At 46.9% G+C, this 12802-nt stretch overlaps 2 protein-coding genes and 1 long non-coding RNA gene across 18 annotated transcripts in view; 2 read left to right on the top strand and 1 right to left on the bottom strand.

The window, feature by feature from the left end:
- The window catches only part of LOC6035297 (calmodulin-binding transcription activator 1), a 380289-nt gene that overhangs the window by 253693 nt on the left and 113794 nt on the right, over positions 1-12802 (top strand). The window lies entirely within an intron of this gene.
- On the top strand, positions 5105-5544 carry LOC119768864. Its single transcript, XR_005278264.1, has 4 exons — positions 5105-5193; positions 5261-5330; positions 5392-5472; positions 5530-5544. It is a non-coding gene; the product is annotated as an uncharacterized LOC119768864 (long non-coding RNA).
- LOC119768862 lies at positions 5258-11458 on the bottom strand. Of its 2 annotated transcripts, XR_005278263.1 has the most exons (3): positions 8277-11457; positions 5524-5811; positions 5258-5340 (listed from the first exon to the last, which is right to left on the bottom strand). XR_005278263.1 is itself a non-coding variant. In XM_038260382.1 (2 exons), the coding sequence occupies exons 1-2, from the start codon at positions 8637-8639 to the stop codon at positions 5575-5577; spliced, it is 600 nt and encodes a 199-aa protein (XP_038116310.1). In that variant the 5' UTR covers positions 8640-11458; the 3' UTR covers positions 5535-5574. The 2 variants fall into 2 exon arrangements, 1 of the variants encoding a protein (XP_038116310.1); XM_038260382.1 differs by lacking the exon at positions 5258-5340 and having other exon boundaries at positions 5535-5811; positions 8277-11458.

Below are 12802 nucleotides of genomic sequence, written 5' to 3'. Positions count from 1 at the left end.
CTCCTGAACTCGGTTCTGAGTTTTTCGCGATGTGCACACGATGGTATCACGCCTCTTGCCGAAGTATCCAGCGGATAACGTTGGTTCATCTTCTTCGGTCGGTGGCTGCTTCACCAGGTAATTTCCTTGGCTGCTTCACTCCTGATCTCCAGAGCCGTTGGTGACGAATTTCTGCTGAATGAACAACTGCCGTGTTTTTCGCATTAACTTGCACTTTTGGTCTCACTACCGAGATTTTCGCGAACGACCACTTCAATCACTGGGCACAGCCACCTTCCGACGAAGACTCGACTGCGCCAGTTATAAAAGTCCCATTATGCAAGGGTGGTTTTCTCTTGATTAATTACTCCAAAGTGTTCAGTTTGACTGTCCAAAACGTTCTGATTTTATTGTGATCGAAAAGTCCCCCAGAGCCTCACACACGAGGTACTGAGGTTTTGCTTGCGAAGCATTAATCGAGCTACTTGCTTTAATCGCGGCGAGGTAAACGAAGTTTAGCTTTGTTCGCAGTTTGGGTTACTGTTGCCGGCTGTGCTGACGATGTTGGTGGCGTCGATCAATTATGCGGAAAGCAATTTCCGTAACTCATGCATTTATTGGGATTTGAGTTGTTTTTTGGTCACTTCCCGAGCAGACGGTAATAACTTGAGAATAACATTTTTTGATATTTGAACTAATAACATTTTATGTTATTTATAACAAGAATTGTGATTCATCGTTATAAATTTTTTTGTTATTGGATTGTTATTGTAATAACATACTGATAACATTTTCAGTTATTTTCTTTAATCTTTGTTATTATTTTTTGTTATTTTAATAACTTATCCGATCATCCCAGTAACAGTTGGCGGTTTTCTTCAAGTTGTTTTGGCTTTCAATTAATATCAGACCAATAACAAATTTTGTTATGATAATTTAAACTGTTATTGCATTCTTATGCAAAAATAGATTTTTCAAGAATATTCCATAACACTTTCTGTTATTTTAACTGTATTTGTTATTGAAATGGCATGAATTTTGTTATTACCGCCTGCTCGGGAGTTCATTTTCGTATCCGGGCAGACGGTAATAACAGAAATCATGCAATTTTAATAACAAATATTGTTAAAATAACAGAAAGTGTTATGGAATCTTCTTGAAAAATCAATTTTTGCAAAAGGATTTAATAACAGTTTATGTCATCATAACAAAATTTGTTATTGGTGTGATATTGGTTGTAAGCCAAAACAACTTTGGTATAACATTTTTTGTTATGGAAGAATACTTGAAACTCTTATTGGGATGATCGGATTAGTTGTTAAAATAACAGAAAAATAATAACAAAGATTTGTTCGAAGAATAACTAAAAATGTTATAAGTCTGTTATTACAATAACAATCCAATAACAAAAAATCATAACGTCGAAAAACAAATCTTGCTATAAATAAGGCTGGTACAAATATTTTTAAAAGTTTTTGTCACCCCCTTCAAAATTGGCCCGAAAAATCAGGGGGCAAAAAAATATTTTACAATAAACTTCAAAATTTCAATGAAAATTCAAGTGCAACCAGCTGAAATCAAATTAAAATACATTCTTCTGCGTTTAAACTCATTTTTAGCATGTTTGGGTTTATTAAAAAATCTTAAGATTTTTTGAAAATTTTCGATGCAAAATCTTTTTTTTCGATACAATTTTTGTTTTTGTCAGATCTTAGATTTTTTGAAAACTAATGATTGCAAAACAACTGAACTAGTGTAAAATGCCTTTTAAAACACTTTTTTCATTTAAATGTGAAGACTATGGCTTGTTATTTAAATTTTTATATTTTTTTATTTTTTTGCCCCCCCTTGACCTCGGCCAAGGCCGAGGGACAAAAACTTTTTTAAATATTTGCATTGGCCTAACATAAAATGTTATTAGCCTAGTATTTTCAAATATCAAAAATGTTATTCCCAAGTTATTTCCGTCTGCTCGGGTAGCAGGATATAGCCTTACCTCAGTGAGGAAGCAAAATATGATTTTTTAGAAAATTTCAAACAAACGATCATACAAAATGATAGTACATTTTCAGTTGGAATAAAGAAATTGCATTCGAGAATGACTTTTTGTTTATGGTTCGTGGTAATATTTTTGAAGACTGTTATTTTTTGGAATTAAGAAATCTGTTTTTCAAAATAAAAATATCTCAATTGCTCATGTTTGAAAGAATGGGAAAAGTCACAAAAATATGACGACAAACAAGAAAAGCTTGTTTTTAAAAATCAAGTAAAAACTTGAAAAATATTTTAAAAGTCGAACTTATTTAATAAGAACTGCTCATGTTTGAAAGAATGTAAATCTTCTCAAAAAATGGTTTGGAAGTTATTCTGTTTATTTAAAAAATGATCATTACTTAAAGAATGGATAAACCAAGTATAAACTCACAGAAAAAAAAAATCAGATTTATTTATAAGAAAATATTAGTTTGAAGATTTTTTAAGAAGTTTATAATTATAATTTTTTGTTTCATTTTTCCACATTCGACATTTTGTCGTTCTCGTGCAATAACATTGCTGAGCGGAAGTGATTTAGATTTTTATGGGTAGGTTTTATTTGTTTACATAGGGTATTTGATTGTTTGTACACTTTCTAGCATTAATGGACAAATTAATCGTCTTGTGAAAGGTATTTGAAAAAAAAAATGTTTATTAAATTTATCAGAAAAATTTACATTTTTTTCAAAGTGTAACACATACAGTCATTTGAAAATTTGAGGTCGTGAATAAGTGATTTGACATCTCAACTCCCCACAACCTACCATTGAGAGGTCATTTCCAGCTTAATGGCAATGATTTGGTAACAGTTTTACGACCGTTCGAGTCCCTCCCGCTCATTTGTACCACGCCCAGGTGAACCCAAATAACCATAAATTAGAACCGGCAACTACTTTCTCTCTCTCTCGTTATTGCTGATCCAATCCGGTTCGTGGCCCTCCGAATGAATATTGAAATTCGACCATTCAACGAGCCCGATGATGGTTTGATTCGGGAAATCTTTTACACCTTTGCCCCGTTTTTGCTTGGGCTAAGCAAACATTGAGCCCCTTATTTTGGAGACATTTCCAATTATCTCCACAATTAATTTGGCCGAAATAAACATAAAAAAGAAATTATGTTTATTTTATGCTTTGGCCCTTCCTATCAACGAGGATTTAATGATGGTTGGGTGTATTATATTTAGTACAGATGTTTGGCTTGCAAAATGGTCATAACTTTGAAGTGGTTTCGCCTGGGAAATACTTTCACTTTATGGCACAATTTTGGCGGTGACTTTTCGGATGTTTATTCGATTTTAATTGTTTTCTTATGACTGTTTGGGGACCTTTTGGGTGCAATAAAGTCCTAGTCTTTTAGGGCAAAATTGTCCGGGTAGTTTGTATACAAATGAACTGCTTTACCTTCATTGGTTTGTCCGGTGGTTAGTTTTACAAAATAATTATTTGCTCATATTTGGGGAAACGACTTTTGTAAGGAATTTGTTGCGTTTTAACGAGCCATAACTAACATCAAACAGTTTTGACGACCAACCTTTTATGGTGAGTAGGTTGGGAGCAAACACTCCAAACCCACAAGTCACAAATCAAATTTATCGCACATCACCTCGCGCAATAGATAGCCACGTGGCCACGTGCGCCGCCACCGCAAGTGAGTTCTGGTTCGATTTATGGCCAGGGTAATAATTTTCAAAAAAAGCCAAACCATTGACCACGGGCTGGCCGTGACCACCACGGCCAGGACGTGGGACAGCGGTCTAACCGCAAATTTGCACCTACTACTATCCTACACACAACTTTTTTTTTTGGTTCAAACTTTCAACTTTTGAGGGTGAAAGTTCAGAGCCGGGTTGGGTCGGATCGGGTCGGGGTGAGGTGGTATGCAAATAAATAATCGGCCAGCTTATTGGAGCTGAGGGTTCGATAAATTGGCTTCGTCTTCTGGCCAACCTGTGGCCATCGCCAGAACTATAAATATTGCCGCCCGTCGTCGGTGGGACAAATTGCTGGAAGGATTCTGGTCAGCAGTGTGTGGTTGCGTGTGTAAACAGGTTGCAGGTTGAAGGCCGAAGCCGTTTTCGTTCGGCCTAGGTTGGTCAATTAATCATTTTCATAATTCACTTGCTGATTACATCTATTCATTTTAATAACTCATCTCGTCCAACTATGGGCGGAGCGCTTCGTGAAAGTGATGCGTAGTATTGGCACTTTCTTTCTGTTGGAAGGGATGTTTATAAATATTTATGTTTTCCTAGCTATTTTCAAAACTATCTAAGAAATGTTTTTCGATGATTTTTCACAATCAAAATCTTTTCTATTGGAAAATAAAATATATCTTACTAATGTTGTAAATATTTATACACAAAATATTTTCTCATTTTTTTCTGATGATGAAAGCTTAATTTTGGACTATCTAAAAAAATAAACAATTTTAGCCAACCAAAAATTCACTTTGAATTTTATGAGATATATTTAATAATAAAATAATATGTAATTTTTTTTCCAAATAATTTTGGCAAATTTGAATGAGATTGATGTATTAAGTAAAAAATAGTGGTTTGAATCAACCAATGAGATAAATGAGATCAAACCAAAGTTTTAACAGAAATTAAACAAAATTACTTTTATTTTTAGAATAAAAGAAAAACAGAAACTGTTTGACTTGCAAAAAAGTGTTCATAATTCCAAATGATAAAATCATTCTTGTTTTAAAAACAACATTGCAAAGTTCTCTTTCGATAGTTCCAGCAACGCCGTACAAAAGAATCAATATTATTTATTCATTTGTGTATTTTTTTAAATTATAAAATTTCATTTGTGTTGAATTTTCATTAAAAAATCTTTTAAATTTAACTGGAAAAGGGTTTCGGGGTAAATTTTGAATTCAAAAATCAAATAAATCTGTTGCCACCGCTGGGATGGGCACACTGGCCGACGGTGCAACGCCGGCGGTGTAAACAGCCGATGCCGTCGTAGCTGTCAACGCACGCAAAGAGGAGAGAAAAAGTGTGTGTGTGGCCACCACCGTAAACACGCGCGCTGATTGTTCACCATTTTTCAACCTGAAAGAACGGACGTTTGAACGAGTTTGGAGGAGATATTTTGCGGATTTTTGCTGAGGAAAAAGAAGTGCTGTAGTTCGATTATTTATTTTATTGAAACTGTACTGCCTTAGGAACCTGTAAGTAAAATAGAAACCAAAATTAGTGCAGTTGAAGATAAATTAAACGCAAGATACTTACCAACAGCGAAGAAGTCTAGCAACCTGCTCTGCCGTTTCGCACCGTCACTCGGGGCGAATTTGTACTTCGGTGATCCGTGAGTAAATCTGAAAATAAAAGAAAAATAGTAAATTAATAAATTGCACCTACAAATACAGGAAGAGTGCAAAGAAGGAAAGTTAGGGAGAAGGAAAGAGTGAAGGAAGGAGTTTGGAAAGCGTAGAAGGAAGACCAATTAAGTGAGTAAACTTAAACCTAGAATGTAAACAAAAAACTTAAAATATACTTACTTCTAGTTTTGAAGCTGCTACGTAGAGCTGCTGATCAAAAATTTGGTTGTTTTAATTACCACCCGAACAATCTTCAAAATTAATTGAGGGTTCGGTAATCCTCTCCACGATGGCCGACGAAAATCCGGACTTCACCGAGACTCCCTGCTCAACCTGTAAAGAGGTGTCGACCGAGGATGAGCTGATGGTTGGCTGCGATAGCTGCAAACTGTGGTTCCACGCTCGGTGCGTCAACCTCAATCCGGCTGACAAGAAGTCGGGGAAGAAGTGGTACTGTCCGGACAAGGACTGCCAAAGAAGAAGAAGACTAAGAAGTCTGTGGAAGTACCGCTCCCATTGCCGCCCGAGTTGCAAGAAAAGTTGAAAGCTTTGGAAGAAACTCGGAAGCGCATGGAAGCGGAACAAGAGATGGAGCGAATCCTGAAGGAGAAGGAGCTCGAAATGGCTGTCTACCTTCAGGAGCGCCAGATGAAGATCGACGAGGAACTCCGAGAGAGGGAGTTCAAGCAGCGAGAGGCGAACCTAGAGGCGGAGATGCAGAAGAAGGAGGAACACCTGAAGCGGATCCAGAAGCTGGAGACTACATTTCGGGACAAAAGCGCCTCCATCGACAAGCTGTTGCAAAACAGCAGCACTCCGCTGCGAAACCCAGAAGTCAAACCATTGACAACGGAAAACCTGGGAAAACACGACAATGGCGAAAACTCTGGGGGCACACCGAGCAAACCGGCGTCCAAGAAGACGTCCAGCCGCTCCTCGTCGGGGTCCAGCACTACCAGTTCCAGCAGTGGCAAAGGTGACGTGGCCGATACGAAAGGTGATGGAAACGACGAGAAGTCGGTCAAGCCGGGAAAAGCTGAGGATTCTGGGGAGAAGCCAGACGGGCTGGGGCAGCACGGTTCGGGTCCAACGAAGGCCCAGCGAGCTGCAAGACAAGGGCTGACAAGGAAGCTGCCAGACTTCCACGGCAAGCCAGAAGAGTGGCCATTGTTCTTCGCGGCCTACCAAGCGTCGAACGAAGCCTGCGGGTACACGGACGTGGAGAATCTCGTGCGCCTACAAGACTGCCTAAAAGGCAGAGCGCTCGAGGAGGTGCGTGGCCAGCTGATTCTGCCCAAGTCGGTTCCGCGTGTGATCGCCAAGCTTCGCCAGATCTATGGTCGCCCGGAAGTGTTGCTGCAAAGCCACCTGCAACGAGTGCGCAAGCTGGAGCCGCCGAGAGCGGACAAGTTGGGATCGTTCATCCCGTTCGGCAATGCAGTGGAACAATTGTGCGAGCACATCGAGGCTACTGAACTAACGGCGCATCTGGTCAATCCGATCTTGATCCAGGAACTCGTCGACAAGCTTCCGGACGGGGAGAAGAGGAGTTGGGTGCACTACAAGCGCAAGAAGCGCGAAGTAAATCTGCGCACGCTCACCAACTTTCTCTCAAAGATCGTCGAGGATGCGTGCGAGGCGACGGTGAACCTGGACTACAAGCCGGACGTCAGAGCGGCGTCGGGACCGAGCGGCCGAAGCCGAAACAAGGAAAAAGCCGCACTGTTCAACCACAGTGTAGCCGAGGAATGCACTGAGCGACGAGAGCAGAAGCCACATAAGCTGTGCAGGGTGTGCCAGCGCATGGATCACCGACTGTGGACATGCGAGGACTTCAAGAAGCTGCCATACGAGGATCGAGCGAAGATGGCGACGAAGTGGAAGCTATGCCAACGCTGCCTGAATGAACACGGCGGTCAATGCAAGCTCAAACTTCGCTGCAACGTCGGAGAGTGCCGCGAGCCACACAATCCTTTGCTTCACCCGGAGACGAGGGCAGTCGGCATGAACGCACACATTACCTCCACCAGTCCCGTTCTGTTCCGGATGCTTCCGGTCAAAATCTACTGCGGTGAGAGATCGATGACCGTACTCGCGTTCCTCGACGAGGGTTCCTCCCTCACGCTGATCGAAGGTGGTCTAGCTGACCGTTTGGGACTGTTGGGGACGAAGGAGAAGCTCACCATCAAGTGGACAGCCAACATAACGCGAGTTGAACAGCATTCGAGGCGGACGAACATTTGGGCGTCAGCGATCAACGGAGCGAATGGCGAGAAGCTGCTGCTGCAATCTGTCCGCACGGTGGAGAAGCTGATGTTGCCACGTCAAACCTTGAACGCTGACGAAATTTCGGCGCACTACAAACACTTGCGCGGGCTTCCGGTGGATTCGTACGATGGCCGGCCGGGAATGCTGATCGGGTTGAATAATATTCACTCGTTCGCACCGCAGAAACGAAGGTCGGCACGATTGCCGATCCGGTGGCAGTCCAGTGCAAGCTTGGCTGGACGGTATACGGACCTCGGGATGCAGAGTCGGCGAGCGCGAGCTGTTTCCTCGGATGCCACCAAGAAGTGACGAATGAGGAGCTGCACGATCTACTCAAAAGCCACTATTCGCTTGAAGAAGCGGTGGTGACTGTGCAACGGGAGTCGGTTGAGGACCAACGTGCGAGGAAGATTATGGAGGAAACTACACGTCGCGTGGGTGACCGCTTCGAGACCGGACTGCTGTGGAAAACCGACGGTGTCAAGTTCCCGAACAGCTACCCGATGGCTGTAAAGCGGATGAAGCAGCTGGAGAAGAAACTTGAGCGTTCGCCAGAGCTGTACGACAACGTCAAGAAGCAGATTGAAGACTACCAGGCCAAGGGATACGCGCACGAAGCCACCGCGGAGGAACTGAACGGAACAAACAACAACAAAGCGTTCTACCTGCCGCTCAACGTGGTGGTGAACCCGAAGAAGCCGGGAAAAGTTCGACTGGTCTGGGATGCGGCCGCGACGGTAGATGGAGTCTCTCTCAACTCGATGCTGGTGAAGGGGCCAGATCTGCTCGTGCCACTGGTGTCGGTGATCTGTGGGTTCCGCGAACGACGGGTTGCTTTCGGCGGGGACATCCGCGAGATGTACCACCAGCTGAAGATTATCTCCGGGGACAAACAAGCACAACGCTTCCTCTTCCGGGACAACATTAACGAAGAGCCGAAAGTGTACGTGATGGACGTCGCTACTTTCGGGTCGAAGAGTTCGCCGGCGTCGGCGCAGTACGTCAAGAACCGCAATGCGGAAGAGCATGCCGGTCAGTACCCGGACGCCGTGGCAGCGATCATCAATCGGCACTATGTCGATGACTATTTTGACAGCGTTGACACCGTCGAGGAAGCTGTCAAGCGAGCGAAGCAGGTGAGCCACGTCCACAAACAAGGTGGTTTTGAGATCCGCAACTGGGTGTCCAACTCGCCGGAAGTGCTGACTGCTCTGGGCGAAGAGAAGCCGATGAGTCCTGTGCTGCTGAACCAGGACAAGCAAACGCCCAGCGAGCGCGTACTTGGCGTGCGGTGGGACCCGGAGCTGGACGAATTCGCCTTCGCCGTGATGCACCGCGAAGAACTGATGAAGTACCTGAAAGAGGGAAAAGACCAACTAAACGGATCGTACTGAGCTGCGTGATGGGATTTTTCGATCCGCTCGGCCTGCTGTCGCCGTTCACGATCCACGGGAAGATCATCATCCAACATTTGTGGCGGACCGGATGCAGATGGGATCAAGCCATCGACGACGAAGCCTGGATTCTGTGGAAGCGGTGGACGGCACTGCTGCCGGAAGTCGAAGCACTTCGTTTTCCCCGGAGCTACTTCGGCGATGCGACGTCCACGTCGGTCGAGAGTCTCGAGCTGCACATCTTCAGCGACGCGAGCGAGCTGGCCTACGGTTGTGCGGCGTATCTACGCGCGGTCATCGACGGCCAAGTTCACTGCAGTCTCGTCATGGCGCGATCGAAGGTAGCACCGCTGAAACGACAATCAATTCCACGACTGGAGTTGATGGCGGCGTGCATGGGAGCGCGCATGAGCCAGCAGATCCTCGGAACTCACACGCTGCAGATCGACCGTACCGTTTTCTGGACCGACTCAAGGACCGTCCTTGCGTGGCTGCACGCAGATCCCTACAAGTACAAACAGTTCGTCGCATTTCGAGTCGGGGAGATTCTGGAGCTGACGAGACTGGACGATTGGAGATGGGTGCCTTCCAAGAAGAACATCGCGGACGTTCTCACGAAGTGGGGACCTGGACCGCCACTGCAGAACGATTCGGAATGGCGGAACGGTCCGGCGATACTGTTCGAGCAGGATGACCACGACTCACCGCCTGAGCAGATCGAGGAGACGAACGAAGACGCACGAGGCGTGGTACTGTTCCACGGGACAGTCAACGTAGAAGCGGTCTCGACGTGGACAAAGCTGGTGAGGGTGACGGCAACGGCGGTACGCTTCATCGAAAATTGTCGTCGCAAAAAAGACGGCCGTCCAGTACTGACTGCAAAGGCCACGAGTCGCCTAGCCAAGCGGGTCAAAGCGCAGCACGAGACGGATGTCCAACCGCTGCAACAAAACGAGCTGCAGAAGGCCGAGAGGATTCTGTGGAAGCAAGCGCAGTTCGAGAGCTTCCCGACGAGATGAGCGTGCTGACGAAGAACCTACAACTGAAGCAGGGTGAGTTGCCAGAGAAGATCGAGCGGTCGAGTCCGCTCTACAAGCTGCTGCCGGTGCTCGACGAGGATGGGGTTCTGCGCGTTCGTGGGAGGCTGGAGAAGAACGAATCGATCCCGTTCGACAAGCGATTCCCGATCATCCTGGGTCGGAAACACGCCATCACCAAGAAGATCATCCAGCACTACCACGAAAAGTACGGTCACGCGAATCGGGAGACCGTGTTCAACGAGCTGCGTCAGAAGTTTTGGATTCCAAACGCACGGGCCGCGATCCTGGAGGTCGTCAAGGAGTGTGTGTGGTGCAAGGTGAACCGTTGTGTGCCGTTCGTCCCAACAATGGCGCCGCTTCCGGTCGAACGCACTGCAGCAACCATGCGACCGTTCAGCGCGGTGGGCGTCGATTACCTGGGACCGGTCGAAGTCACGGTGGGTCGCCGCAGAGAGAAGCGCTGGATCGCCGTCTTCACATGCTTAGCGGTCAGGGCGGTGCATCTTGAAGTGGTCCATAGCCTCACCACGCAATCGTGCCTGATGGCCCTCCGGAGGTTCGCGTGCAAACGCGGCGTTCCCGAGAAAGTGTTCTCCGACAACGCTACGTGCTTTCGGGGAGCGGACGCGGCGATGACGAAGGAGATCAACAAGGAGTGCGCGGAGCAGATGACGTCGCCGACCACTTCATGGTCCTTTATCCCACCTGGGACGCCCCACATGGGCGGGGCCTGGGAACGGATGGTGCGATCGGTGAAGGAGGCGTTGCGCGCACTTGACGACGGACGAAAGCTGACCGACGAAATTCTCTCGACATCTTTGGCCGAGGCCGAAGACATGATCAACACTCGGCCGCTGACGTACGTCCCTCAAGATTCCGCTGAAGAAGAAGCCATCACGCCAAACCACTTCCTGCGCGGGACGGTAACGAGTGCGGACCTCAAAGTGGACGAGACGGTGGACACTGCTGCTGCACTGCGAGATGTTTACAAGCGGAGTCAGCAGCTGGCGGGCAAGATGTGGGAGCGGTGGTCGAAGGAGTACCTGCCCTCGCTGAACCGGCGTCCAAAGTGGTTCGAGGATCGGAAGCCCTCGAAGCGGGCGACCTGGTGTTCGTGGTCGATGGCAAGAACCGGAAGAACTGGGTACGAGGTCGAGTAGTGGAGGTGTTCAGCGGGTCGGACGGACGCGTTCGACAAGCGGACGTGAGGACAGCAGACGGGAAGGTCAACAGGAGAGCAGTGGTTAATTTAGCGGTGTTGGAGATCAGAGACGGTAAGTCCGACGCGCCGGAAGGCCCGACGGATCTTACGGGCTGGGGTGTTGCCACCGCTGGGATGGGCACACTGGCCGACGGTGCAACGCCGGCGGTGTAAACAGCCGATGCCGTCGTAGCTGTCAACGCACGCAAAGAGGAGAGAAAGTGTGTGTGTGGCCACCACCGTAAACACGCGCGCTGATTGTTCACCATTTTTCAACCTGAAAGAACGGACGTTTGAACGAGTTTGGAGGAGATATTTTGCGGATTTTTGCTGAGGAAAAAGAAGTGCTGTAGTTCGATTATTTATTTTATTGAAACTGTACTGCCTTAGGAACCTGTAAGTAAAATAGAAACCAAAATTAGTGCAGTTGAAGATAAATTAAACGCAAGATACTTACCAACAGCGAAGAAGTCTAGCAACCTGCTCTGCCGTTTCGCACCGTCACTCGGGGCGAATTTGTACTTCGGTGATCCGTGAGTAAATCTGAAAATAAAAGAAAAATAGTAAATTAATAAATTGCACCTACAAATACAGGAAGAGTGCAAAGAAGGAAAGTTAGGGAGAAGGAAAGAGTGAAGGAAGGAGTTTGGAAAGCGTAGAAGGAAGACCAATTAAGTGAGTAAACTTAAACCTAGAATGTAAACAAAAAACTTAAAATATACTTACTTCTAGTTTTGAAGCTGCTACGTAGAGCTGCTGATCAAAAATTTGGTTTTCCTTCTACGCTTTCCAAACTCCTTCCTTCACTCTTTCCTTCTCCCTAACCAGCAACCATGCGACCGTTCAGCGCGGTGGGCGTCGATTACCTGGGACCGGTCGAAGTCACGGTGGGTCGCCGCAGAGAGAAGCGCTGGATCGCCGTCTTCACATGCTTAGCGGTCAGGGCGGTGCATCTTGAAGTGGTCCATAGCCTCACCACGCAATCGTGCCTGATGGCCCTCCGGAGGTTCGCGTGCAAACGCGGCGTTCCCGAGAAAGTGTTCTCCGACAACGCTACGTGCTTTCGGGGAGCGGACGCGGCGATGACGAAGGAGATCAACAAGGAGTGCGCGGAGCAGATGACGTCGCCGACCACTTCATGGTCCTTTATCCCACCTGGGACGCCCCACATGGGCGGGGCCTGGGAACGGATGGTGCGATCGGTGAAGGAGGCGTTGCGCGCACTTGACGACGGACGAAAGCTGACCGACGAAATTCTCTCGACATCTTTGGCCGAGGCCGAAGACATGATCAACACTCGGCCGCTGACGTACGTCCCTCAAGATTCCGCTGAAGAAGAAGCCATCACGCCAAACCACTTCCTGCGCGGGACGGTAACGAGTGCGGACCTCAAAGTGGACGAGACGGTGGACACTGCTGCTGCACTGCGAGATGTTTACAAGCGGAGTCAGCAGCTGGCGGGCAAGATGTGGGAGCGGTGGTCGAAGGAGTACCTGCCCTCGCTGAACCGGCGTCCAAAGTGGTTCGAGGATCGGAAGCCCTCGAAGCGGGCGACC

This window comes from Culex quinquefasciatus, chromosome 3 (assembly GCF_015732765.1).
Source record: "Culex quinquefasciatus strain JHB chromosome 3, VPISU_Cqui_1.0_pri_paternal, whole genome shotgun sequence".
Classification (NCBI taxonomy): domain Eukaryota; kingdom Metazoa; phylum Arthropoda; class Insecta; order Diptera; family Culicidae; genus Culex; species Culex quinquefasciatus.
This window is presented reverse-complemented; position numbering and strand designations above follow the sequence as displayed.